Source organism: Tenrec ecaudatus, chromosome 18, assembly GCF_050624435.1.
Source record: "Tenrec ecaudatus isolate mTenEca1 chromosome 18, mTenEca1.hap1, whole genome shotgun sequence".
NCBI classification, from domain to species: domain Eukaryota; kingdom Metazoa; phylum Chordata; class Mammalia; order Afrosoricida; family Tenrecidae; genus Tenrec; species Tenrec ecaudatus.
In genome coordinates, this window is record NC_134547.1 from 14263726 (window position 1) to 14290644 (window position 26919).

At 56.7% G+C, this 26919-nt stretch overlaps 1 protein-coding gene across 2 annotated transcripts in view; it reads right to left on the reverse strand.

The window, feature by feature from the left end:
• Positions 1 to 505: 505 nt before the first annotated feature.
• The window catches only part of NECTIN2 (nectin cell adhesion molecule 2), a 44678-nt gene continuing 18264 nt past the window's right edge, over positions 506 to 26919 (reverse strand). The window contains exons 2-9 of one of the 2 annotated variants that reach the window (XM_075536361.1): positions 23215 to 23592; positions 18970 to 19266; positions 17601 to 17718; positions 16424 to 16572; positions 7449 to 7602; positions 2794 to 2857; positions 2499 to 2585; positions 506 to 1586 (exon numbers count right to left, since the gene is read on the reverse strand). In XM_075536361.1, the coding sequence (XP_075392476.1) occupies positions 1323 to 1586; positions 2499 to 2585; positions 2794 to 2857; positions 7449 to 7602; positions 16424 to 16572; positions 17601 to 17718; positions 18970 to 19266; positions 23215 to 23592 (1511 nt within the window). In that variant the 3' untranslated portion in view covers positions 506 to 1322. Of the gene's footprint in view, positions 1587 to 2498; positions 2586 to 2793; positions 2858 to 7448; positions 7603 to 11009; positions 11732 to 16423; positions 16573 to 17600; positions 17719 to 18969; positions 19267 to 23214; positions 23593 to 26919 lie in introns of those variants that run through there. The other variant, XM_075536362.1, reaches the window with a different exon arrangement.

Consider the following 26919-nt stretch of genomic DNA (forward strand, 5'->3'; position numbering starts at 1 on the left):
GACCAGCTCTAGTGTTAGGGAAAGATCTCAGCTCTGAGATAAGATCAAGGTCAAACACACATTCCCCAGACAGAAAGATGTCCCCACAATAGCCCTCCAGAAGAAGGCTACTGTAAAGATGTCGCCTCAAAGAACATGGATGTTCACTATGAGGCTTTAAAAGCAATCACGTTCTTTGTCCTTCCTGCTCAAGGAGCAGTGGATTCCCTTTGATGACTTTTGATAGGGTGTTCCCCTGTGGTGCTCAGGGCCTTCCAGGGCTAAGACACTGCCCATTTCTATTGTGTTCATGCCTGCTGGAGGTTTGCATGCCTTGGCTGTGGAATAAACTTTCTCTTACTCCTAGTCCAACATCGGAGAGGAGCCCTCACTTTTCTTTCTTCTTTAATTTCTCTAATTGCACACCCCTCTTCTAAGGACCCGTTCGACTGTGGGGCTGGATCGCACACCTCCGCCCCTCATCCCCTTCACATCCCACAGAAAACACGGGGCCTGATCAAAGTATAAACTCTTATTTGGTAGGAAATGTTAGTGTACAAAACAGTAACAGGTCCCCTACCCTCCAAGCCAGGTGACCCCTCTGCTCTGAGTGAGGAGGGGAATGCTTGGGTCCCCAGGTCCCCATCAAAGGGGGAGGGGGGCTCAGTAGTCTTCAAGGTAACAGCAAATTCTTCACTTAAGGCTGGGTCCCTCAAGGCACGTCCAGCTGGTGCTGCCCATCTAGCCCTGGGCTGGGGGCTCGAAGACCCGCTTCTTCACCACGCACACATGGGAATGACATTGTCTCTGTTGGGAGGTGCCGTGAAGTGGGATCCGACTTGGGGTAGTAGGGTTCAAGGAAGGGTCTAGACCCTGAGACTCCTGCTGGCAGGAGGAGCTAGAGAACTCTGGTTTGGGCTAGGGAATTGCTTTCTCCCTGCCTCCCTAGGTAGAGAGCAGAAGGGTTTGAGGGAAGGGGTCTGCTGCCCGGAGGGCTCAAGTCGGAGCAGCAGGGAGCCTCACCAGGCCCACCCCTGCAGAGCTAGGGGACATTTCCTGCTTAAGGACAAATCAGAGGTCTGGGGTCTTCTTTGGGAGGGGAAGGGGGATTGGAGATGTCAGTGGAGACACTGGAGGATGCTCTAGTCTTGAGAGGAACCTTGGGGTCAGAGATTGTATGGAAATGGGCCCCTGTGACCTCAGGAAATAAGGTGCCAAGGGAAGCCTGATCTCTCGGAGCTGCAGGTCCCAGTGGGACCACCAAGGTAGAAGTCACCGATGGGGACTCACATGTGACAACTGACAGTGGTCTGGCCAGAGGCCAAGGTCAGAGAGCCCAGAGGTCAGACATACATGGCCCGGGACATGACGAAGCCTTTGCCCAGGTAGGATTCGGAGGGGCTCCCGTAGGACAGGGCATCATAAACGGGGTTCATCTTGTCCAGGTAGTCCTCTTCCTCCTCTTCATCTTCCAGTTCCAGGGAGACCCCTTCCACAGTGGCTGGCACTGTGGACACCATGATGGGAGGTGCCTGGCCGGTGGCCCCCAGGAGCAGAGGCCCAGAACGCTCTTCCAGGGTGGGCAGCTCATGGTATCGAGGCATTTCCTGTGGGGCGGAGGGAGGGAATGGGAGTCGAAGGTCTATGAACCCCAAGGGGACCCCAGAATCCTGACCATGCCAACTAGACCTGACCTCATCCTTTGAACCCCCCCCCCCCAGGTCAAAGAGACATACACTTTATTCCCCAAGCTCAGGCATGGGCCTCACCTTTGTTAATTTTGTCTCTCAGGCCCAGGGCCCCAAGCCTTTCCCTGTGAACTTCAACCTCAATCTTGATTTTGATTGCTGCCTCTGAAGCCCAGAACCATGCCCTAGAGCCTGTACTTCTCCCGGCTCCATGTGTGGCCCTCAGGCCACCGCAGGGAGTGGCTGCCTTCTGCCCCATCCCAGCTCCTAGCACCAAACAAACCCGCTGCCCGGCCAGCCAAGCTGAATGCATGTTGACCTAATGCATGTGGGGTTTCCGAGGCTATGAATCTTTTTTATTTTTAATTTTTTTAATTTATTTTTTTGAGGCTGTGAATCTTGTGGGAACGGACAGCTCATCTTTCTCTGTCAGAGCAGTTGGTGGGTTTGAACTGCTGACCTGGCAGCAACCCCAACATCTAACCCCCTCGTGCCAAAGCTACTTCCTAGCACCAAAACCCAAACGCACCAGTTTAATCTGACTCAGGGACCTTCTCTACGACCGGGTAGACCTGCCCCTATGGGTTTCTGAGGTCGTAAATCTTCATGGGAACAGAAAGCCTCATCCATCTCCCAAGGAGCAGCTTCGGGGTTCGAACTGCTGACCTTGTGGTTAATAGCCCACAATGCCATCAGATGCTAGCCTCCTAGAACGTGTGACCTTCACTTTCCAACCCCGTGGTAGCCTTGGGCCTTTTCAGCCTGATCTCCGCTGCTGCATCCTGAACACAGAGCCCAGAGCCACCTTTGTCCTTGCCCCCTAGCTCCTACCTGCTCAGCACAGGAGACACCAGCATCAAAGTAGGGGGTCTTGAGGGGGCTGTGCTCGGAGGCCCCCAGGGTGAAGAGCTGGGAGGGCTGTGGTGGAGAGGGAGGGAAAGTCAGGACCCTCCAGCCAGTCTTGACCCTCCCAGTACCCCCTCCCAGCCCTGGCCATGTTGGAGGAAGGAATGGTTGAGGCGGTTTGGGGGATGTGGGCGGCAGGCTCACACCTCCCTGGCCCCAGCCATGGTGGTCGAAGGGGAGGTGGAGGCGGGGCAGCCTGGGCCCCGGGGGAAGTGCTCACCTTCTCTGGCTCTTCTGGTTTTGACATTGGGGTGGGGGGTTTGTAAGACGGCGGTCCCTCCAGGCTGTGGGGTAGGAGGGAGGTCAAGTGGAGACAGAGACCCAAGAAAGCAGGACTCTTCCCTCCGAGTCAGTGCAGGCGTTGTTCCATCTGTCCGGAACTGCCTTTCCATCCCCGCCTCTCTCCGACCCGGCCGACTCCTACTCATCCCTCAAATCCCTTGTCTGCACCCTCTCAACCCCACCCTGATGCTTGGGATCCATCAGGAGCACCTGCTGCACGGGCCCCTCTCCCCCCTGTACTTCCTTGAGTTTGTGTGTAAAGCGTTCTAATACCAGGTTGGTAAGGGCCTCACCCTCTACCCCCCAGCTGGGAGCTGGGAGGTGGGGGAGGGAGAAGGCCAAGTCACCTTGACTGTGTCCCCAGGATGTACTTCGTCTGAAGCATGAAGGAGAGAAGAAAGGAACTGTGCTTTTCTGTCCCTAAGGGCAGGTTCAGCCCTCGTTCCACAGCCCCCACCCCCCACTCGCAGACCAGAATGTCCTGCCAATAGGGAGGAGGATGGAGGTTGGACAGTGGTGGTTTCTGTGAGTGGCTATCCAGCTGGGCCCGGGTCCAGTGGAATATAAGGCTGCCCGATGCAGTGCCATCCCCATTGGGATCCTCAGGCATTTCGTTGGCTGATTTTTTGGAAGGCGATCGCCAGACCTTTCTACCTAGTCTGTTGGAGTCTAGAAGCTTCGTTGAGACCCACTGTGGCCGCTCCATCATCGCTGTCAACTTGCGGAGGGGTGGAGTCTAGTCCGTCAATCAGGTCATAGCCAATGAGGCCTCTGTGTGGGCCTTCTCCTGAGGGGAAGGGCCTTCTCCTGAGGATCCTGGGAACTCCTGTCTTCCTCCCGGGAGGCAGGTGCACACTCCAGTCTCTGCTACACATTTCTGTTGACGAGCCACACGGAGCCATGCTGATGGCAGCCAGAGCCTTGGAGCCGGAGGAGCCACGTGGAGACCCACGCCAGCTCTAGCTAAGATGCTTCCACTGGAGCCACAAGACTTTCCACCCACTGGTCTGTGATCCCCCTGCACTTGGTGCAGGTCATTGCACATGTTGCGTGAGTCTGAAGAGGAATTTACAGACTGGTATCGGACTTACGGACTTGATCTGGACTGGGCTGTTATGTTTTCTTAATATACAATGACTTCTCTATATAGCTCTTTCTTAGACACCAGTGGTTTTCAACCTTCCTAATGTCACGATCCTTGAATACAGTTCCTCATGTTGTGGTGAACCCCCCCCAACCATCAAATTATTTTCACTGCTACTTCATCACTGTCATTTAACTGCTGTTATGAATCGGGCGATCCCTGTGAAAGGGTTGTTTGACACACACCCCCCCATAGGGGTGGCGACCCACAGGTTGAGAACCTCTGTGATACACCTGCGAGCGCCTCTGGGTTTGTTTCTCTAGTCAACGCAGACTTACACACCTACTCCACCTCAGAGCCACACACAAGTCTCCACAGACGGGTGGGGTGGCCGCCCGTGGCATGCTCTGATTGGGAATCCCGTGGCACGGTATCTGTGATACATTGAGTCACTCACTCAGCCTGGTCCTTTCCAGGAAGCAAATCTACCGCACAAGACAGGCTTCTTTGGAAGGGTTGGGAACAGCAAGCAGGTTGCTCTGAGGACTAAGGGGTGCCTGCCCCCCAGCTATGGTGCTTTCCCTCGCCTCCTGTGCCTGTGAGAGGGGGACACCCAGTAAAGAAGACCAGCCGGAGAAGAGGCGATTCCTTCAAACAAAGGTGCTGGTGAAAGAGGGTTGGAAGCATCAGGGACAGATCTGTCTCGGGAAGATGGGCGGCCAGCGCGCTCCTGTACTTGGGACGTGTGGTCAGGAGAGACCCGTCCCTGGAGAAGGACATCATGCTTGGTCAAGTGGAGGGGCAGCGCCAGGAGATGGATGGACACTGTGGTTCACACATCACAACTGCAAGGAGAGTGCAGCGCCCGGTGGGGCTTCCTTCCGTTGTCTACAGAGTCGCTATGAGTCAGAAACAACCGGACGGCACCCAGCGATGGAGCCCTGGTGGCGGAGGGGTTAGGCGTTGGGCTGTGATCTGCAAGGTGGGCGGTTCAAAACCACCAGCAGCACTGAGGGGTTGAGACTGGGGTTTCGACTCCCGCCAACAGTGATAGTCTCGGGGATCCCCTGGGAGCGCAAAGATGAGTCAGCAGTGGCCCCACGGCATCGTGGGAGTCACAATGGCAGCAGCCACGGCCTTGGGAAGCCGGCCCACCAGAGGATTGGCTTAAGAGCAAAAATAAAAACATCAGACACAACAGATCGGGTCAACTGTGCCTCGAAGCAACCTAGGGCAGGGCCACTCCTGTGGGTTTTCCAAGACTGTCAGCTCTTTACTTACAACAGGGGAAGAAACCTGCATATCTCCCCCAAAGAGTGGTCAGACTGCTGACCTTGCAGTTAGCAGATGAACACATAGCCACTGGGGCGCCTTGCTGATTGGCATTGGTCAGTTTTGCCATCCCACTAGGCTTAAGATGAGCCATCCTGGAGGTAAGAAGAGGGGGCCACGCTACTACTGAGAGACGGGAAAGGAGGTGTTCTTTGGAGCCCAGGGTCTCTGTGCTGGGAGCCTCTTAGACTCAGGAAACAGTGCTGTCACACTGAAGATGGGACCTGGCAGAGAAGCAGCCTAAATAGAACCAAGAAACCACCAGGAAATGGTGCAGTGGCCCACGGAGCCGAGGAGGAGAGATCAGGAAGCTAGCTGGTGGCGTGGGGTGTCCTGGGGCCTCTTGCTAACACAGCTGAAAAGTTTCGTTAACACTTGCCCAAGCAGGGCAGAAGCCTGGCTGACCCAAGGGACAGAAGGCCAATAGGCCCGGGAGCAGCCTGACCGAAGAACTGTATCCTGAGTCGTTTCCGATCCTGAGTTTGTAAGCCGTTATGCCCCACCGCGCCCCATCATTGTGAGAATGATGTATGAAGTTGTGTGTGGCCCCTGCCACAAATTATCCAACCCAACAGCGAAGCAGGGCAGGCTGGGGGAGGGATGGCTGGAGTCTCCACGCAAAACGCACAGCCATTGAGTCCATGGCGACGCAGTGAGCCGGTAGGACAGGGTGGGAGTGTCCCTGTGAGACGGTAATGCTTGGCAGAAGCGGGAAGCCTCATTCCTCATTCTCCAGAGGAGCAGCTGGGTGGTTTCGACTGGCTAACCCTGCAGTTCTCGGTCCATTAGGGAACCTACTGCAGCACCAGGAGATGCGGTCAGAACTGGTCAAAAGATTGGCGGGTGGACACCTGTGTAACCTCCGCCCTCCCACTGAGGTCAGCCTGGGGCTGTGGTGCTTGCTTCTCCTTCTGGGTGAAGGTCAAGAGGAGATAGATCTAAAGACAACTCTAACCGCAGGCTGTTTTCATTTTTGTTTCCCCTCCGGGAGCCCAGGCGAAGAAATGATTCTCCCTCTCTGCCGTGGAGTGCGTGCTGACTCATAGCGACCCCATGTGGCTTCCGGAGACTGCAACCCGTTTTCCTCCCTCGGAACTGCAGGTGGTTTCGACCTGGCGACCATGTGGGGTCGCAGTCCGACGCAGAACCACATAACAGCCCTAACTGACTAGTGGCAGAATGGCTGACAGCCTCGAAGTCAGCAGTTCTAAGCTACCAGGGGCTCCTCGGGAGAAAGACGGAGCTTTCTACTCCCATCTTGGAAACCCACAGGGCAGCTGTACCCCGTCTTGTAGGATCGACTTGAGGGCGGTGCGTGAGAATCACTTCGAGGGTGCCTACGCCCAAGGGTGCTTACACCCACTACCTTTGATTCCAACTCCTAGCAACCTTATATAAATTTTTCAAGACTATCCATCTTTATGGGAGCAGATGGGCCTCATCTTTCTCCCAAGGAGCGGCTGGAGGGCTTGAACTGCCCATCTTGCAGTTAGCAGGCCAACGGGTTTACCCACCAGTGCCACCGGGACAGATGTGTAAAATGTGCCTCATTGTGCTTTAACAAGTGTTCTACTCAGGGAAGTCTGGGAGCCTTCTCTACTCAGATTAGGTATTTACCCAACACCCAGTCATGGACATTTGAACAGAGATTCTACTTGGGCACATACCCCCCCACCCCAGTATAAGACTACATTTCCCAGCATCCTTTGCAGCTACAGCTAGCCATGTGACTAAGCTATGGCGAATAAGAAGAGAGAACGAATGGCAGGTGTAACTTCTCAGCTCTTCCCATTCTGGGCAGCCACCCATGCGCTCTCTCCTGCCCCCTCCTCACTGGCTGAAGTACCAGGGACCTCGGGGGACAGGGGGGTGGTCATGTACATAGATCTTGATGGGAATGGCCCCACCTAGGATGGAGATCTACTTTGGAAAGCAGATAAGGACCAATTACAGGGAAGGTGGAGCAACAAGATAGCAAGAGCCTGAGGTCAGACGATGTCACTGAGTAGAGCCATGCTCCCAGCTCAGGCTTCTACGGGAGAGAAGTAAACCTTCCCCCAACTGTTGGTCACGGTTGTGTGGGGGCTCCTGGGTTCCATCCTCTCCCACCTTTTACCCCCCACCCCTGGGTTTGGCTCTTTCCTACCCTGGCCTGCTTCTCGGGGCCCATCACTCACTCATCCTCCTCCTCCGCCCCTTGCAGCCGCTGCTCCTTCTGCTGTTGCCTGCAGATGAGGATGCCTGTGGCGACCACGGCCGTCGCGATGATGGTGGCGATGATGCCCCCAATGATGCCACCGGTGGCCCCTGCGCCAGCTGTGCTGGGGGTCTCTGCAAGGCAAGAGAGACAGCGTAAGGGGGTCTCCAGGAGGAAGCTGCAGCTCCTGAGTCCCAGAGCTGCCCCTTACCTGCCTACCCACCCACTCTCCACAGGGCAGGGGACACCCATCAGCTGTGTAATAGAGGGGCGGACACGCCTTTCACAAAAAGGCCCACACCATCGGCACAGGGGCACCAGGCATCGGAAGACCCCAAATAACAACAAAAAACATACTGTCCAGAACAAGGGAGTCGGAGCAAGAGACCCAAATCCATCTGTAGCCAATGGGACATCCCCTCACGGAAGGGTCACAAGGAAGGGATGAGTCAACCAGGGCGCAGTATAGCACCAATGAAACACAATATTCCTCTGTTTCCTTGAGGCTTCCTCACCGGCACTGTCATGACCCCAGTCCCGCCTTTCACTCCAGGTGAGACCGGAGCATGTACACAGATACAAAGAAGAGAGCTCAGAATCCAAGAATAGGAAGGAATCCAGGAATAGGGATGGGAGTAGCAATACCAGGAAGGTAGGTAAAAGGTGAGGAGAGGAGAAGGATGAAGGGGGAACCAACCACAATGATAACACACAACCACCACACACACACACCCAGGGGGACGAAAACAACGGAAACAGGGAAGGGAGGACATTGGTTGGTGAAGTGAAGGTAATTTATCATTTCTCAAGGGATCAGAAGGGTGGAGCAGCGGGGGAGGGAGCGAACAAAGAGGAGCTGATCCCAAGGGCTCAAATATAGTGTTTAGAAAATAACGATGGCAAGGTATGTACAAATAGGCTTGATACAGTTGATGTATGGATTGTTATAAGAGCCCCTAATAAAATGATCTTTTAATTAGACAAAAAGATTATAAACAAATATTTAGTAGAATTCCCCAGTTGGGGTGGAGGTAGCCCACACCCTCCTGGAACTCCTGGTGGGAGGACCACAAATGTGCACAGACAGTATCTAAGCCACTGCCAAGCTGGGGACAAAGTGGCCTAAGGCCTCTATACACAGTGGGGGAGGGAATCAGGAAGTGCCCAACGTAATGTTTACCAGGGAAGCCATCCTAGAAGGTGACAGGTCAGCCAAGATCTGCAGGGGAAGTTCGGGTACACCAACAAGGGGAAAGAGCCCGCAGGAGCAGGGGAGACTCAGTTCTCAGATCAGGACCCAAGCTCCCTGGTTCACATGGAAATCAAGTCATCTGGGTGGGGGCGGGGAAAGTGGCTGAGCGATGACGCCCACAGCTAAAGAAGTGACTAGGGAGCAATCACTTGTTAATTTCCACACTCGTCCCAGGGAGCTTCAGGCCCTGCTCAGCCCAAGGCATCTCCAGCCAGGGCGCATTGGGGGCTGAGGGCAGATGAGAGTCCATTTAGTGGCTGACTCTGACATTGGCTAAGGGCAGTCACAGGGGCACCCACAAAACTTTCACCTGGTCCATCAGTCCCATGCTGCAGATGAAAAGATACAAGGCCGTGGAGGCGAGGAGCTGATCCCAAGGGCTCAAGTAGAAAGCAAATGTTTTCAGGAGGATGATAGCGACGGATGTACAAATGTACTTGACACAATGGATGGATGGTCATAAGAGTTGTATGAGCCCCCAATATAATGATTTTTTTAAAAAAGATTTAAAACATAGGCAAAGGAATCTCCTGGGCAGTAGAACAAAGCAACAAAATTAAAATAACATGTAAAATAAAATAATTACTTGACCCTCCGCCCCCCAAAAAAAGTCCACGGAGGACTAAAGCCTGGGTCCCCCGTTGGTCACTGATGTGGCCTCACAGCGACCTCACGTGGTGTCAGATCACGGCACGGTTTTGCAAGGCGGTGGCCTGGTGGCGCCGTGGTTAAGTGCTCCACAGCCTAACCCCGGGTCTGACGGTTCGAACCCCACAGCAACTCTGTAGGAGAAAGATTTCCATCGCCTTTGGAAACCCTCCTTCCTCCAGTGGTGCGGCTGGTGGTTTCGAACTGCCGAAGTTGTAACGAGCAGCAGCACAAGACATACCCCTCAACTCATCAGTTCTACCCCGTCTTCTGGGGTCACTAGGACACGAGTAGTGAGGATGGATTTGAGAGTAATAAGGATTCGTTTTTGTTGTTTTTTTAATTAATAAATCTTTTTATTGGGGCTCATACAACTCTTACCACAATCCATACATACATCAAATTGAGGGTGTTTTTTTTAACCATTTGGAAACAGATTGCCAGAACTTTCTTCCAAAGTGCCTTGGCCTGGATCGGAACGTCCAGCTTGTTCGCGGCCTAACGCCCAAGGGTGGGTTCCCGGGTGATCAGATCTCCCACTTCCTGTGATGTAGCCTGGTGCTGGAGAGTGGAGGGAGGTAACCATCACCACCGTCATCTTTCTAACTCGTAGCCAGTTGATTCCAGAGCCAGAAACCCCGTGGAACAGGGTGGAGCTGCCCTCCTGTGGATTTCTGAGACTGTAATGCCTCACAGGAGTAGGGAGCCTCGTCTTCCCCCCGAGCTGTGGCCTCTGGGTTTGGACCCAGCCTTGTGGTTAGCTGCCCAAAGAGCGGGCACTGTGCCATCGGGTTCCGTGTTGCCATCATTCTGAAGTGGCGGATTATCCCTGAGCCACTATTGCCCACAGAGGCCAGGAGGGCAGCCCTGGGTGTCTTGGCCACCCCACCCCGTGTCTACAGCACCACACAGTACAGCACCTGAGGAGTAAGTGGGAGCAAGCAGATGGCAGCTTAGATGCGTTTGGTGGCTCAGCCCCGCCGGGATGGCACTTCCAGCACTTCCCGTGAACCCCACCACCAACCAGCCAGGCAGGCTCTGACACAATGCCCCTTCCTGGAGGCAGGCGGCCAAGGGCAAAGGGGACTTGCCGAGTAATGTGGCAGGAGAGGCGGCGCTGGGATTTGAACCCTACTCCTTCCCCTCCACTGCTTGGTGGGGGGTGGTGGGATGTTATTCTGGCTGGAGAGTGTGGTAAGTGGGGTTGGGGTGAAGAGGAAAGGGGGGGGAAGGAGATCAGGCCCCATGTGGGTAGTGGAGGTGGGGTTTCCCTGATCCCTTAAGGACCCTAGTGCTGACCCCTCGTACTTTTGGGGGTTCCAGACACTGCATGGAAAGCAGACCAGCTGACCTGGTTCCCTGCCCCTTGACCTGCAGGCGGCGGCGGTGGGAGGGAGCAGGTGTCTCAGGTGTTGAATGGGGGTCCAAAGAACCAAATGCTGAGACCCAGCACCAGGCCACCTATCTCTCAGGACCTGGAGGCTACCTCCCTCATCTCTAAACTCCTGGGGACCCCAAGAGTTCCCCCTCACCAACCCCAGAGACCCAGTAGTCCCTGCCCCACCCCACCCCCACCTGGCTTGGTCCCCACCCCAAGCCAAGACCCAGGGTGAAATCTGAGGTATCACAAGACACCCCACCACTTTCTTCCAATGTGTTTTATTAACTCCTGAGTGACATGGGCAGGCCAGAGCCAAGACCAGTCCTTGGGGCCTCTTCCCGGGGTCCCAGCAGTGGTGGCCCCGCCCCACCAGGCAGCCCCCTCCCCGGGCCGGAAGTCCAGTGCACGCGACGCCCTCCCGCCACTCAGAATCCCAGCACAGGTAGGTGGTGGTCGGGGAGGTTGACTTTCGAACTCAAGTGCTGTCCAGACTAACAGGTCCAACCAGTCCAGAACCTTCTACGGCTCCACTGGAAGGGGGTGTGTGTGTGAGTGTGGCATCCTCGGGGCTGTCTGTCTCTGGGTCACACGTAGACTGCCCGCCGCGAGATAATGGAGCCATCCAGCTGGGACTCCATGTCGTCCTCCAGGGGTTCCTTGGGCGGAGGCAGCATCGGGCCTTTCTCTGCCTTCTTCTCCTCCTCATCCTCCTCCTCCTCCTCCTCCTTACCATCTGGCCTCAAAGGACCAGGGTCTGATGGGGTCCAGAAAACAGGACCCCCATTCCCAAACTGAGTTTTTGGATCGAGTGGCCCTCTGCCATGGTCTCCTCCTCCTCCTCCAGGGCTTTTCCTCCGCCTCCTCTTCCTCAGCAGGATGAAGGCCAGGGACCCCCCAGCCAGCAGCAGCAGCACCACGATCGTCCCCCCCACGGCCCCCCACACCTCTGGGCCCACGGCTCGGGGCAAGGCCCGGGGGGCGTCTGAGGAGAGAAAGGGGTGAGAGAAAGGAAGATGGAGGTCAAGAGGAGAATTTGGGTGGGGGAGGAAGACATAGGATAGGAGGGGCGGTGGTGACGGGGATTGGGGCCTGGGGAGCAGGAGGTCCCTGCCTGGGCAGAGGAGGAGCAGAGGGGTGGACTGGGACGGAGAGGTTTCCTTTCTGCTGTAGGCTGGGTTTGTCCGATGTGGGTGGGGGCTCCCAACTGGTGCCCCCCTCACCCCCCATTGCATTTCCTCACACCTGCGCATTGCTATCAGCAGCTGAGGGCATCGGTGCCCTTTCGGAATGTGCCCCAGACGGGCCGCCCGGTGCGCTCTGGGCTGAGAGGGGGCAGTTGTTCTTGTTGGGTGGCAACCAGTCCTTTCTGACTCAGCACCTCGCTCCCCGCCCCCCCCCCCCATGTGCAGTGGTTGTCCACCCCTCATCCCTGACTGAGACCTTTCAGGGGCCTTTCTCTGAGGGACCTCATTATGTGCAACCCCCAAGGACCGCACCCCCACCCCAAGCACTGCCCCCCAAGGGCCAGGGCCTCTGCCCAGCCTACACTGGCCTCTTTGGCCTCGGATTTCCCTTCCCCAGGGCACCCCAAAGGGGCTAAGCTCAGTGGGGAGGTTTATGGGGGGGAGGGGCAATGGACAGAGGAAGCCGGAGAGGGGTGAGGAGGGGAGGGGAGCCCAAAGCAAGAAACAAGACAGGGATGCAACCAGAACCTTCCCATGCATCTGCCTGGGCCCGCCCGCATATGCGGGGCCCAATGGGAGGAATCTCCCAGGTTCCCTGGTACCCCCAGACTCCCCACCTTCAGGAAGGGCTAAGAAAACAGACCTGCACTGGAGGGGGCTCTACGCACGTGACGTTTTCAAACCCGGCCCCCACCCACTGACTGGGCTGTCAAATCTGGTTAGTTGTGAAAAAGGAAAACCAGGTCGTCTCAAGCAGGAAAGGTAAGCTAAGCGCGCACATCCTGTTTTGGGATTTTCTTTAAAAACCTGGGAGTGGGGGAGGCTGTGGAGTTGTGAGGTGCTGGCGAATGAACTCCCAACTCCAAATGAGCTGCCCTGAAGGCTTCTTCAAAACCTCAAATCTTGAGGGGAGCAGACCGCCGCCTCTTTCTCTCAGGGCCGTTTTGAATTGCTAGCCTCTTCCACTCACAGCCAGGTGCTCAATCATTGTACCATAAATTACGGTTTTACGCGCGCGCGTGTGTGTGTGTGTGTGTGTGTGTGTACATGGACGCACCAGGGTGCTTCAAATGGAATGGAAAGATAACCCTCAATTTCTGAGTTATGTGTCTGGAGAGGGCAGATGAAAGGGCCCTGGGGGTGGAATGGATTATGCCATGGGCTGCCAACTGCAAGTTCAGCGGTTCAAACCCACCAACGGGCTCCTCGAGAGCAAAGTGAGGCTGTCTGCTCCAGTGTAGAGTCCCAGACTCGGAAACGCACAGGGGCAGTTCTACCCCGTCCTATAGGGTTGCTCTGAGTCAGAATCGATTCTGACTCCAGGGCGGTGGGGGGGTGGGGGTTGTTTGGCTTTTCACTTTTGTAGGGGTGTCCAGCGATGCGGCAGGTGTCCCCCGAGGCCCACATCCCGTGGAGGGCAGCTCCCTGCATGCCTCCTAGCCCGACTGCCCCAGCCGGTTTTCAGGGCTGGTCTCTTGGACATCGATTCTTTGGCGGCACAGGTGGGTGGTGGGCGGTTCCAAACTCCAACACATCACCCAGGGACACCATTGTATGATGGGCGCTGACCAGTGCAAAACATGGCGGGGAGCTGGACATCCGAGGCATGGCCGCTGGGCCGTGCTTCCGCAGGTGGTGAGCGGGAACAGGCAGTCCAGGGTGTCCTGCTGCAGCTTTGGTGTGTGTGTGTGTGTGTGTGTGTGTGTGTGTGTGTGTTACACTGACTGCACGAATTGCTAAGAGACCCAGACTAGGTAGGAGCATGCTCTCCCTAGGCCTGCGTCGCTGTGTTAGCACTGGCTAAACCTGGGCTGCTGTGAGCTTGTTCAGGGCGTGTCTCTTTCTTGGGGGGGGCGTGAGACTCTAGGACTCGGCTGGGCTCTGAGTCGCTGTCCCACCTACCACTGCCCACTGTCATCAAGGAAACTCTGGTCCAGGTTCCCAGCTAGGGTTTCAGGGCTGCAAATCTTCCTAGGGGAACACAGCTAGCCTCACCTTTATCCCTCAGAGAGGCTGGTAGGTTTAAACCACTGGACCTAGCGGCTAGCAGGTAGACGGGGGTGCTATTATATTAGGGCCTGAAACCAAACTCACTACCATCAGGTAGATTCCAATCCACAGTGACCCCCTAGAGCAGTACTTCCCAAAGCCCAGGCCCTTGGGATGGGGGGGAGGGGATGGCAAAAGCAGATGCCTCCACTTTCTCCTGCGTTTGTGTGCTACCAGAACAAAACCGAAATAGGATAAACAAGAGTTCATCATTCCGAGGCTGTCGATTTGACAGGAGGAGCGGACGAGCCTCAGCTTTCTTCCTAAGAGCGGCTGGTGGGTTTGAACCAATGTCCTTGTGGCTTGCAGTCTAGCACTTACGGGACAGCACCACCAGGGTGTGTACTGCAGGGGAAGCCTGTTGCTGAAGGGGAGAGAACCTTTGTCTTCCATGCTGACCGTGCAGGAGTGAGTGTTGCCCAGGCCATAGCAATCTAGGAAGAAAGGCCTGGAGATGGGTTTCTGAGAATCCCATGCATCACAGTTGGCGGGCAGATCCACCATCGCTCATGGGGGTGGCACAGGGCTGGCAGGCTGGGCGGAAGTCACAGCCACGTATTGCCAAGTGTGGCCTTTGGACTGGAGAGGGCAGGGACAATCCTGGGGCCTCTCCTGAGGGTGCTACTCTGTTTGGTGGGGTTGGCCGAGTTTTGGTGGGGTGGGTGAGCCTGCAGTGGGTGGTGTGGTGTCTGTGTATCTGGCCACTGGGGGGTGGGGTGGTGTTTCTGGCCAGGTGTGTGGCACCTCCCCTTCCCTGGCCAGGCCTTAGGGGCGGGCCCGTGTGTTGCTCACAAAGAATGTTTTCACAGAAGGCCTGGCAAGGAGGAAATCACACGAAATATTTGCCTGGTGACGGTGTGTTGGCTGAGAAGCTAGTTCAGGGGTTTTTCAGGAGTTTCGGAGGGCGTGCACCTGGGAGTGGCTGGAGCTTTCCCAGAATCTGGGTGTCTAAACTCCCTGCACCTGGGCCAGTAACACCCGTCCTTCAGTGGGCGCTGGGCCACCAGCATGGCTGGCTAGTGGGCAGGAGCGGGGCTAGGGCTGTCTGCCTGGGCGTCTGGGTCAGGGCGGTGGTTCTGGGCAGGCCCTGGTTTTCCTTGGGGTACATCTCAGTCTACACCCACCTATCTAGGTGAGGGAGAGTGTGCACATTATGCTTGGGATGTGTGGGCTCGACGGATGAGATATGTGGGGGGCATGTAGTACATACATGGGATGTGACATGTACATAGTAAGTATATGAGGGTGTGAGTGGGGTGCATATGTAGCATGTGTGTGCTTGGTGTGTAAGTGTGAGGTATGCATGTATATGCGGACATGTGTGAGATACGCCTGTGGTGTAGAATGTGTATGCACGTGTGTGTGCAATGTGCACGTAGCATGTGTGGAGTGTGCACATGTATCAAGCATGCATGTGGTGCGCAGTGTGCACGTAGCCCATGTGCGGTCAGTGTGTAGCGTGTGGCAAATACATGTGTGTAGGCTGGAGAAATGGTATGTGATGTACTATTGTGTCTCGCTCCAAAGCCCCGAGTTATAGCCACCATATCCGATAGGGTCGAACCGCCCCTATGATTGGAACTCTTATGGGGGCAGAAAGCCTCATCTTTGTCCCACAAGGTGAACGGTGGTTTCAAACTGCCGACCTTGAGGTGAGCAGCGAGAGGTGTAACTCACTCCGCCAACAGGACTCCTAAGAAGGGCCACAGTCTGTAGGGCAAGGGCAGCCCACACCCCTGGGTGCCCCTGCAGCCTCCCTCCCGGCTCAGGCCACGGCCCTTCCGGGTCTCGTGCGCCCTGGATTGCCTCTCAGGGGTGTCTTCGCGCCAATGGCTGGGTGCCGTGGGGTGACGCGTCTCGATGTCCCTAATGCAGAGCTGGGGTGAAATCTCCCCAGGTGCCCGGATGAAGGATCCTCCCTGCTCCACCAGATGTGGGGCCTTGGTTGGGCTTCCGGCCCGTTTCCGGCAGCCCACACCCCGGCCTACTTGGCACCAATGCCCCCCTCCTTTCCTCCGGGCTACCTGGCCAGGTGCTCACGTGGATGCTTCCACCCAGACGTCTAGACGCGCTTATCTGAGGGGCGTGGCGCCGGGAGGGGCGGGGCCTTCCCAAGCGCTTGTCTGAGGGGCGGGGCGCAGGAAGGGGCGTGTCTTTCCCAAGCGGATTTCCTCCCAAAGACCCGCCTCTGGCCACGCCCTCCTTTTCCCAGAACCCCCCAGCCCGGGCTTGGCGCCTGCGCTCCATGGCAATCCTCTCGGATTCCAGCCCGGGGCCAGAAGGGGGCGCCACCTGCCCTGTCTCTTTCAGCGAGGCGGGTCCGCCCCTGCCCGGGCCTTGGCCCTACGGCCCCACCCCAGGAGGCCGGGACAGTGAGGGGGCAGACAGACAGACAGACGAACGGATGGGGGTCTTCGCTTGCTGCCCCGAGACCCGCTCACCTCGGACGAGGATGATCTGCTCGGCGCGGCCCGTGCCCACGGCGTTGGTGGCCATGCAGACGAAGGTAGTGTTCAGCATTCTGTCCACCGAGTGGATGAGCAGCTGGGGGCCGCGGGTGATCACCGAGTCGGGGAAGGGGCCTGACGTCCTGGGGGGCAGGGCGGGGCGTGGGGGCGGCAGGTGAGGGAGAACAGGCCAGACAGGAAGCACACGCCTGGTTTCTGCTCACAGGTCCTGAGGAGCCAGGACCTCTGGACCCAAAACGTACACCCCACCCCAATCCATCCATTGCCTTCAAGTCAATTCCAGCTCAGAGCGCCCCTGAAAACAGAATAGAACCTTTCCCCAAGGCTTCTGAGCCTGTCACTGGCTGGATGGCGGTGAACAGTAGTTCATCTGTCACCTCTTTCTCCTGTGGGACAGCTGGACGTTTGAAATCACCAATGGACACTAACTGTACCCCCAGGGCAGAGCCCAGAGACCCCCACATGGCCACTCTCTTGAACTGTGAAGACCCTGGAGGCCAGGCCACAGCCGGCTCACTCTCCCTCAGACCCAGAAATCCAGGACTCTAGGCCTTTCCTCCCTCAGACCCAGGAGTCCAGGTCCCCAGCCCCCTCCTCCCTCAAACCCAGGAGTCCAGCCCCCTCCTCCATCAGACCCAGGAGTCCAGCCCCTCTTCCCTTACACCCAGGAGTCCAGGCCCCCAGCCCCCTCCTCCCTCACACCCAGGAGTCCAGGTCCCCAGCCCCCTCCTCCCTCAGACCCAGGAGTCCAGGTCCCCAGCCCCCTCCTCCCTCAGACCCAGGAGTCCAGGTCCCCAGCCCCCTCCTCCCTCAGACCCAGGAGTCCAGCCCCTCCTCCCTCAGACCCAGGAGTCCAGACCCCTCCTCCCTTGGACCCAGGAGTCCAGGCCCCCAGCCCCCTCCTCCCTCAGACCCAGGAGTCCAGGTCCCCAGCCCCCTCCTCCCTCAGACCCAGGAGTCCAGGTCCCCAGCCCCCTCCTCCCTCAGACCCAGGAGTCCAGGTCCCCAGCCCCCTCCTCCCTCAGACCCAGGAGTCCAGCCCCTCCTCCCTCAGACCCAGGAGTCCAGACCCCTCCTCCCTTGGACCCAGGAGTCCAGGCCCCCAGCCCCCTTCTCCCTCAGACCAGGTACACCTCTACCCAGGACTCACATGCTCCAGTCATATCTCGTGGGCTCCGGGTTGCTGCGGACGTCACAGTTCAGGGTGACCTCACTGCGCCCCAGGTACCAGTTGTCGTCATAGCCCGAGATGGAGACCTCTGGGGGGTCTGGGGAAAGGAACACCGGGGCTCAGACAGGGAGCATTCCAAGGAGCATTCCAAAGGCGGGGACAGACATGGAAGTGACAGGCATGGAAGTGAGGGAACTGACAAGGGTGAGCCAGTCCAGATTGGTCTGAAGTCAGGGTAAAACCACTGAGGAATGTCAGTGAGTCACTGGGGAAAGGACTGGAATGGGATGTGACTGTCCAGGGTCAGGCCTGCTCTGAAGCCACCAAAGATCACACCTGTGTGGTGTTTCCTGCACTTCCTAAGAGGATGCTGGGGGTAGGGGGTGGGGGTGGGGACTGGTGCAGAGAATGGCTGTTGCCCCAGGGAACCTCGGAAACACTTGAGTTGTGGGGGTAGGGGTGGGAGTGGGGGTAGTTGGAACAGTGGTCACCAGCACTGATGAAGTTCCCCTTGGGCAGGGTTCACATGGAGACTGCCCAGGAGGGGTCTATGAGTGACATTCAAACCTCAAGCCTATTAATAGAGGGCCACTTCTAACGCATAGCGCATAGCGACTCTAGGCAGGGTTTCTGAGGCTGTCAATCTTGAAGTGGGACAGACTGCCGGGATCCCTCTTCTTCCTCCCTCGGAGCAGGCTGGTGAGTTTGAACCGTCAACCTCCTGCTTAGCAGAGTAGAACCACTCCCATACAATTTCTGAGACTAAATCTTTATGGGAGCAGACCGCCACACCTTTCTCCCTCTGCTGCCCGTTCGCTGGAGAGTGCTTCATCGCTACCCCACCAGCGTTTGTGGGTAGCATGACGGGGTGTCGGTTTCCAGAAGGGTCAGAATTGCCAGGGCTGGGCCAGGGTGATTTGAATGATCCTAGGGGGCTGGGGTCAGTGTGGAGGCCCAAAGAACAGGGCCCAGGGAAGCTGATGGAGACAACTCGGGAGCCCTGGTCATTTAGTGTAAGATGAGGCTTTCTCCTCTCTGTAAAGAGTTATAATCTTGGAAACTCACAGGGGCAATTCTACCTGCCGACATGGCTTCACTGAGGGTAGACTTTGGAAGAAGTGGACAGAGTGTCTTCTACAGAGCTCACTGTGCTATATCGCTGTTGGGGACAGCAGAGTGAGTCCGGGGAAACCAGTACAGAGAATGGAGGGACAATGGAAATGCTAGAGACAGTGGAGACCATAGGGAGGAGGGAGGGTCATAAGTGGAGGCCACATTCAGAAGGCGGCAGGGTGGGCGGTGTTAGTGGGGTGGGGGCAGGGGCGCGGCCACATCCCAGTGCACTCACAGTGCAGGACGAGGGTCACGGGCAGCAGGTTGGCCTCTTGGAAGGTCTCGTGCTCCACTTTGCAGGTGACCTTCGTGCCGTCCACTCCGATTGAGGGCACCAGGGTGAGGCGGCTGATGACGGTGAAGGTGCCGGGCACGGACCCTGGCACCTGGTTCTCGGTGGCGTCCCCGCCCACGGGCGATGACCAGGAGATGCGGGCGGGTGGGCGGCCATCCCTGGAGAGGCAGCGCGCCACAGGCACAGGCTCCTGGCTGAGGGTGACCTCCTGGGCTTCGGCGTGGTTCCGGGGCGAGGCTGCGGAAGGGACAGAGGGGGCCGGTCACCACATGCCTGCGGCTGCAGCTGCTGGGACAAACACGGGCTAGGCCGGGGAGGGGTGGGGGGCACAGCCAGCCTGGGCTCAAGGTCCCAGCTCCATGGCACCTCACTTATTCCCCAAGTTGAGTTTCCACTTCTGGAAAATGGGTATCCTAACAATGCCTGTCATAAATGAGCATGCATGGTGTGTGTGTGTGTGTGTGTGTGTGTGTGTGTCCGTGTCCTTTGTGGGGAAATTCCATCACTTTCTAATCCCATCTTTCCAACAGCCCCCTGGCCTTTGTGAGCTTCAACAGGAAATAATACTGTTTTGTCCTGCTCAGCCAGAAAAGCAGAGAAGGGATGCAAAGAGAAAAGCCAATAACAATAATAAAAAAAAAAAGCCTGGGTGTGGGGGGGGTGGTGGTGGCAAAAGAGGCTCAAAGGAACAGTGGACAAGATGCCCCTCCCTGGCCCCAAGTCACTTCCTGTTGTCCGCAGGGGTGGTCCCTGTGGTGGGATTAGATAGAGATTGCCAACTGAGATTGCCAATGCTGGTCATCCTTTGCCCTTTCCCCTGGTCCTCCTGGGAAACAGAAGGGAAAGACACGGGAAAAAAAACAGAAAACCTCCGAGCAGGGTATAATCATGCCAGCACTCACTCAGGATGCGGCCCCCGGACCCACGTGGTCCCCTCTGTTCTGACTTGGCGCTGCAGCTGCCTTGCAGACCGGTGTGTGGATCTTCTGGGCATCTCAGCCCTGGGATGGCTTTTCCCTTCCCACACCCCGAGCCCCAGCCTTGGCAAGACTCCAACAGGCCTCCCCATGTCCTCCCACCTGCCTCCCAGCACTGACCACAGACCTCAGACGTCTCCCTGGGCTCCCAAAGCCCGGTGTCAGCCATCCTGGGCCAACCCCTTTGGATTGCCTTTGGCCTGTGCCCCCACCCAGAAAGGTAGCGGGGAGGGGTATTGGCATGCTTTCCCAGTAGCCTCTCCTGCCTGGGAGGGCCCGGGTTCCCATCTTCCTGGTACCCTCAGTCCAAACTTCATTTCCCAGGGAGCCTCCCTGACCTGGCAGGCCCTCCCGTCCCATCTCCCTTCAGTGCCTTCCACACCCACCCCAAGGGCGCACACCTGGCCATTTTGGCCCCGGGCCATGTCCATGCCCATCCATTGTCGTCCCGTCCATCCCTCTGCATGGTGACCCCTGTGTGACAGAGAGGAACTGCCCCACGCCCTTGCCAGTGGCCCAGGACTGGCGGCAGCAGCTGCTGCCTAGAGCCTCCTGCACGGAGTTCTGGGAGATGGAAAACCACGGGGTTTCTGTGCTCTTGGAAAGGGAAGTAGTTTCTCAAAGAAGGCGCTGGGGGGACTTCTCACTCCTTCTGGGGCTGAGAGGGGGAAAATCGAGGCTCTTGAGGAATCTGTCTTCTGGGGAGTTCCTGGGCGGGGTGGGGGTTCCAGGGGAACCCCGGGGGAGAGTGCTTTGCTGAGATGCAGTAAGAAAGGGCATCTTTTGGTGGGGGGGAGGAAAAAACCCACTTGGGGAAGGCTTCATTATTTTGCTTTGGTGGCCGTGCTGGACACCCCCCGCTGGAGGGGCTCCCAGGGGATTTCCTTCCCCCCACTCCCGGGGCTCCCCACTCTTCCTAGGCAAAGACCAGGGCTTACAGATGCCTCTTCTGGTCTCTGGACCTCCACAGCTGCTCCCTCCCTCTTTCAGACCAAGGTTCATTACCCTTCTGTTCTCCCTACCCCCACTCCACATCCTCCTTATATGTCCTTGCCCCCCCGCCCCCCCCATGCCCCAGTGAACCTCCACTCATTTGCCCAGACTGTCAGAGACCAGTCCGATGGCTCCAAGTGGTCCGCAGGATGGCGCGCAGCCTCCTCCCCCTGGACTCTCAGGACCATGCAGGCTGACCCATGAGTTCTCTGGCCCCGAGGGAGGGGCGTTCAACCCCCTCGCCCACCTTCACGAGCTTGCTAGGGTCTCGGTGGTGCCTTCTCAGGAAAAAAGGCCTAAGCCCTAGCCTCTGGCACCTGTGAGCCTGACCTTGGGTGGAAGGCACATCTGGGTCAGTTCACATGAGGTCATAGTACAGGGGACCTGAGGGGCTTCACCCAATGTGACTGGGGCCCAGAGGAGAGAGACTGGCAGAGGGAAAGTGGACCTGTGAGGAGAGTCAGAGACGGAAGCGCTGTAGCAAAGCCACAGAGGGAGACCTGGTGCGCAGTGTAGACTGGGCTGGCTGCTAAGCGCAAGGTCAGCAGTTCAAAGCCACCAGCCGCTCCGTGAGACAAAGAGGAGGCTGGCTGCCCGGGTAAAGAATTATGGTCCTGGAAACCCACTGGGGCAGTTCTCTCTCCTCTCTCTTATGAGTTATGAGCCAAAGTGGGCTTGAAGATTGTGTGTGTGTGTGTGTGTGTTACTCTGTCAACCCACTTCTCAGCAGCAGAACGAGTCAAGCTGGCCTGTACTTCCTAGCTCTTGCTGCCTCTTCCACGTCAGAACACACACACACACACACACACACACACACACACCCCACACCCCCTAGTCAGAGGCCTTCCCTGACCATGTCCAGGCCACCAGGCACCAAGGCCCTTCCTTCACGTCACCCCAGGCTGACGGCCCCTCTGGGTGAGACTTTTGCTGTTCTCGGCCTTCACCTCTAGCAGACCTCCGGGGTCAGGTCTTGTCTCCCAATCCTGCTGCCTCCACCTTGGTCCAGTCTCCTTACCCACTCCTACCGGGACAAGGACTGCGCCCAGCTTCCACCCCATACCCCCCTCACACAGGCTGGACTTGGGGTCCTGGGAAAACCAAGCCAGGCCACATCCTTCCTCTGCTCAGAGGAAAGTCCAGGGCACCGTGACCGGGGGTGGGGGGGAGGGGGGGAGGCCACGCCTGGCCCTCTCTATCACCACCTCCATCTCCTCCCTGCTGGCTCTCCCCACTTCCTGCATTTCCCGCCACCATGCCATTCAATTCCTGGATGCTTGCAGATATTCCATGTGCCCGGCTTCAGGGCCTTTGCACCTGCCGCGCTTCCGCTTGGGAGACTGCTCTCCCCACTCCACCCGTGTACCTCCATACCGCCCGCCCCCTTCCCTGTGCCTTCAGAGCTCCCTTGTGCCCATCAACCCTTCCCAGGCCTGCCTAGCTGTAATGGCAACCTGCCCACCTCTCTGCCTCCCTGCTCCATTTCCCACCACACCCCCTGACAGCCTATATGTTTCTCTGGCGCCTTTGACACGCGGAGGCCCACTCTCGGGAGCCCCGGTGGCGGAGTGGGTTTGCCAGCTGGGCTGCTAACAGCAAGGCCAGCCGTTTGAATCCTCTAGCTATTCCGTGGGAGAGAGATGCGGGTTTCTGCTTCCGCCCACATTCAGAGCCTAGGAAACCCGTCAGGACAGTTCTGTCCTATAGGGTCGCTGTGAGTCCGATCAACTCGACAGCAGTGAGTCTCGTTTTCTGGGAGGCTCTCCTTGGACTCAAAGTGCCACGAGGCAATGTCTGTCTTCAGTTTTACCCCCAGGACCTGGAATGTTCCTGGCACACAGCGACGCCCCCCCCCCCCCCATGATCGGAAACGCTGCCTGATGCTGCACCACCCCCACCCCCAACTGGGTGGGCTTTCACTGGCTGACCTGGCAAATACACGGCCTGGACATTCTTCCTGGTCTGCGCCTTAGCGCCTGGAAGCTTCTCCACAACCCGTTAGGCATCGCGGCGACTGACGGACAGGTGGTGGCTGTGCGTGAGGTGCCCTGCCTGGGGTTGGAACCCGAGCCGCCCACGCTGAAGACATGGACCACCAGGACCTGGTGCCCGGCACACAGCCGAGGCTCAGTGAGGGAGGTCAGGTGGTGAGCCAATGTCACAGCTGGGACTCCCGCCCCACAAACATACACCCCCCACGTCCCCCCCTGCTCACCAATCACTCTGAGCCAGGTCACCCCGCGGATGGTGCCATTGGGGAAGGTGGCAAAGTCACAGGTGTAGTTCCCCTCGTCTTCCATGGTCAGCTCCTTGAAGGCCAGCGTGGCATCCTGCAGCTTCTTCTCCGGGTCCTTCACGACGCTGACGAAGGACAGCCGCTCCTTGCCCGGCTTGGGGCTGGGGAAGCTGGGGCCGTAGGACGGGTGGTACACGGCGACGTTGGGGGTACCCCCGGCAGCATCCAGGCGCTGCCACGTCACCTGCGAGATGCGTATGTCCGGGGCCGGCGGCAGCAGGTGGCACGGCAGCTCCACGGTGCTGCCCAGGTGGCCTCGGACCTCGGGCAGCACTCGGACACGCACATCCTGGGCGCCTGTGGGGACAGAAGAGCGGGAGGTGAGACAGATGCCAGACGCGGGTGTCCTCATAGAAGGGTGCCCCCCCAGGGGGCATGTGGGAACTCGGGGGGTACCAATTCCAAAAGAGAACTAGCCCCAAAGAGATTTTTTGGGGGGAGGGGTATGAGTGTGTAGTTGTGGGCCTGAGTCGATTCTGACTCCTGACAGCCCCTCGGGAGGACGGACGAGCTGAGCTCCCCAGACTTGTCAGGGGCCGATGTTCAGAAGCAGATCCCCAGGGCTTTCCAAAGCACCACTGGCTGGTTCCCAGTCACCAGCCATCTTTAGTAATACTGTTTCACGGTGTAGCGGATTATGTGTTTTTCTGCTAACCTCAGGTTCTGCAAGCCCCCCCACCCCCACCCCCAGCGGCTCCACAGGAGGAAGGTCGAGTCATTCGTTCCTGTCAAGATTGGCGGTTTGGGAAATCCTGCAGGAGTGGTTCTACTCCGTCCTCTAGGGTCGCTTCGGACAGTGGGCTTGGGGTTGAGGAAGCGGGCTTCCTGGGAAACAGAACCGGGAACCGAGGGTATGCGGAAAAGTTCTTGACGCTGGTATCTGAAGGCGTCTGGGAGGCCGAGACGCTTGTGGAAGAAGGCTCCCACGCTCGTGGGTTGGCGGGGCACCCCAGTCACCTTCTCCGAAGGAAGAGTGACTCTCCACGAGGTCCACCCCGTAAGAATGCCAGTATTAAGATGCTGCTTGCTAGACCAGGGGTTCTCCACCTGCCTCAGGGGCGCCACCCTTTCAGACAGCTCCTCATGTGGTGGGGACCCCCCCCCCCAACCATACAGTTATTTTCCTTGCTACTTCATCACGGTCATTTTTGCTACTGTGATGAATTGCGTCATGTCAATACCTGTGCTTTCTCTGTTGCAAATGGAACATCACGAAAGCATGGTGATTAATCACAAAAAATGATGTCATTATCTATTGTGAAATATTTACTTTTAGTGATATAACAATGAAATGTTGTCTTGAAGCATGGTGCGGCATGGGGAACAGTCTTCATGCCCAGGTACTCGGAGGTGGGCGTATCTGCATGTGGGCGGACCCACCTGGAGACGGATAAAGGAGCGGTGTCTATGTTCCTAAGACCATGGGAAATATGTGGCCCACAGGTTGAGAGCCGCTGCTCTAGAAGGTTAACTGCCTGAAGGTTGTCTGCCATAGAGGGCTATCAGACCATCTTGCCCCAGGTAGGGCCCACTCCCTTCTGATAAGGATCATGGAATCCCTCCCTGGATGAGCTCAGGGACACTTAAGGTCAAGTCAGCTCAGGGGTGGCAAAGGTTAGGCTGCCATCTTAACTCTAGAACCAGCCCATCCTATTAGGTACCTACCGTCTTGTCCTGTGTACACCACTAGCTTGCCCTCTTCCTGTTACCTGGATGCCTCCAATGTACAGCCCTTCCTGTTACGTATGTGCATGGCATGGCTTACATGCCTGAGATTTTAAAGCCTGTGGGAAATACATTTGCTCTCTCTGGTTCTGGTCTCTTCATGGAAGAGGTGAGCCCTTGCGTGCCTTGTCTGACTTCTCTTTGTCCTTCAGTTACCCAACCATCCCTTAGAACCCGTTCAGTTGTGGAGGCTGGTCCCCCACAGGGTTTCTGGGGAAGGTTGACACAATGTTTCCGTTTCCATTCAATCACTTCAGAAGCCAACTTGTTCAAGTGTGCTGGTTACATTTATGGCATTGGTTACATTCCTGGTGTCCGTTACATTCATCAAAGTGTAGTGAAAGGTCCTGTGAGCTCAGTTCGCCCTGTTTTGTTCCCATTCTTCAAGTTTCCCACCATTCTTGGTTTTTTTTTTTTAAATTTTTTTTCCCCCCATTCTTGGTTTTAAAGGCAATTTTCTTTTGTTTAGTATTCATGGGGAGTGAATACACGTATCCTATCATCCCATAGTTCAATCACGGCGAGCAGAATTGTACACTTGCTACCACAATCCGTTTCCAAGCATTCTTTTTCGTCCTGGACTCCTTGCCTAAAAGCTAATTGCTGACCCACTGCTCTGACACGACAGAGACAACAAAGTGCCCGGATCATTGACACATTTCACATCTTGACAGTCTTCCCTACAACTTGCACAGTCACTGGGCTAGAAGGGTCAGCGAGCCATTCCCGCCCACGGTACCCTGGGGTTCCCCAGAGGCCGCTCTTTGGGATTCAGCAGAGGCTGAGTCACGCCCATTCTTCTGTTCCTCCACCTGCTCTCTGAGCATCCCCTGCCCTCACATCCACCATGCTCCTCCATCTGGATTTGGAGGAGCCTCCTAAGAGAGCCCTGCAAGGGGGAATTCCAAGCACCAAAGTCTTGTCATGAAGTGGGAGCTCCACAGGAGGGATGGTGGATCGAGGGTGCTGGTACATAGCGCCGATGAAACATGTAACTTTCCTCCAGTTAATATTTCCTCCCCTTACTGTTATGGCCTGGGTTTTACCTCATTGATCGTGTTAGACCTGTCTAGGTTCATTTGTACAATTAAGATTAATCAATGCATGAAAGCCAAAGCCCCTCAGAAACAGTAATGGAAGGACTGATTCCCAGAGGGTATGGGAAGGGAAGGGTACGGTGGGGGGACTAGTCGCATTGATGTCTGTATAACCCCACTGGAGGGGAACAAATAACAATTGTAGGTGAATGGATACACTGGATGGTGTAAGTTACGGCAAATAGTAATAATTATAATTACAATATAGTAAGGGTTCCAGGGGGTAAAGGGGAGCTGACATCAAGGAGCTCAAAAAGAAAATGTTTTGAAACTGATGGTGGCAGCAATTGTACAATTATGCTTGATCTGTTTGAATTATGGGTTGTTATAGCTATAAGTGCTCCCGATTAAAAAAAAAATTATTTTTTAAGTGGTGGCTCTTGGAACGGAAAGGCTTTCTGAAACTGAAGCCCAGCCCCTTAGCAAGGTGCCTAAGTTGCCCTCAGAACACCCCCCTCCCACAACCCTCCCCGAAAAGAAGACTCCGAAGGTGGATGGCACTTGGCGCATCCCGCCTCTTCCCACAAGGAAAAGGGACACCTGCCTCCCAGCAGTGGATCCGAGCAGGCCCTGGAGAAGAAAGCTGCCGTGCCCTGGCTGACCTCTGCCCCTGCAGAGGCTGGGCGAGTTCCAGGGTGCCCTTCCAAAGAGAGCCACCTAGCCTGCTCCCAGAAGAAGCACCCCCCCGAGGAAACACACCTCACAGAAGTCCGCTTAAACTCAAGACAATAATTTTGGCGTAAAGAAGGAGGAGGAGGAGGAAGAAGAAGAGGAAGAAGAAGCAGAAGCCTAGCTAAATGGA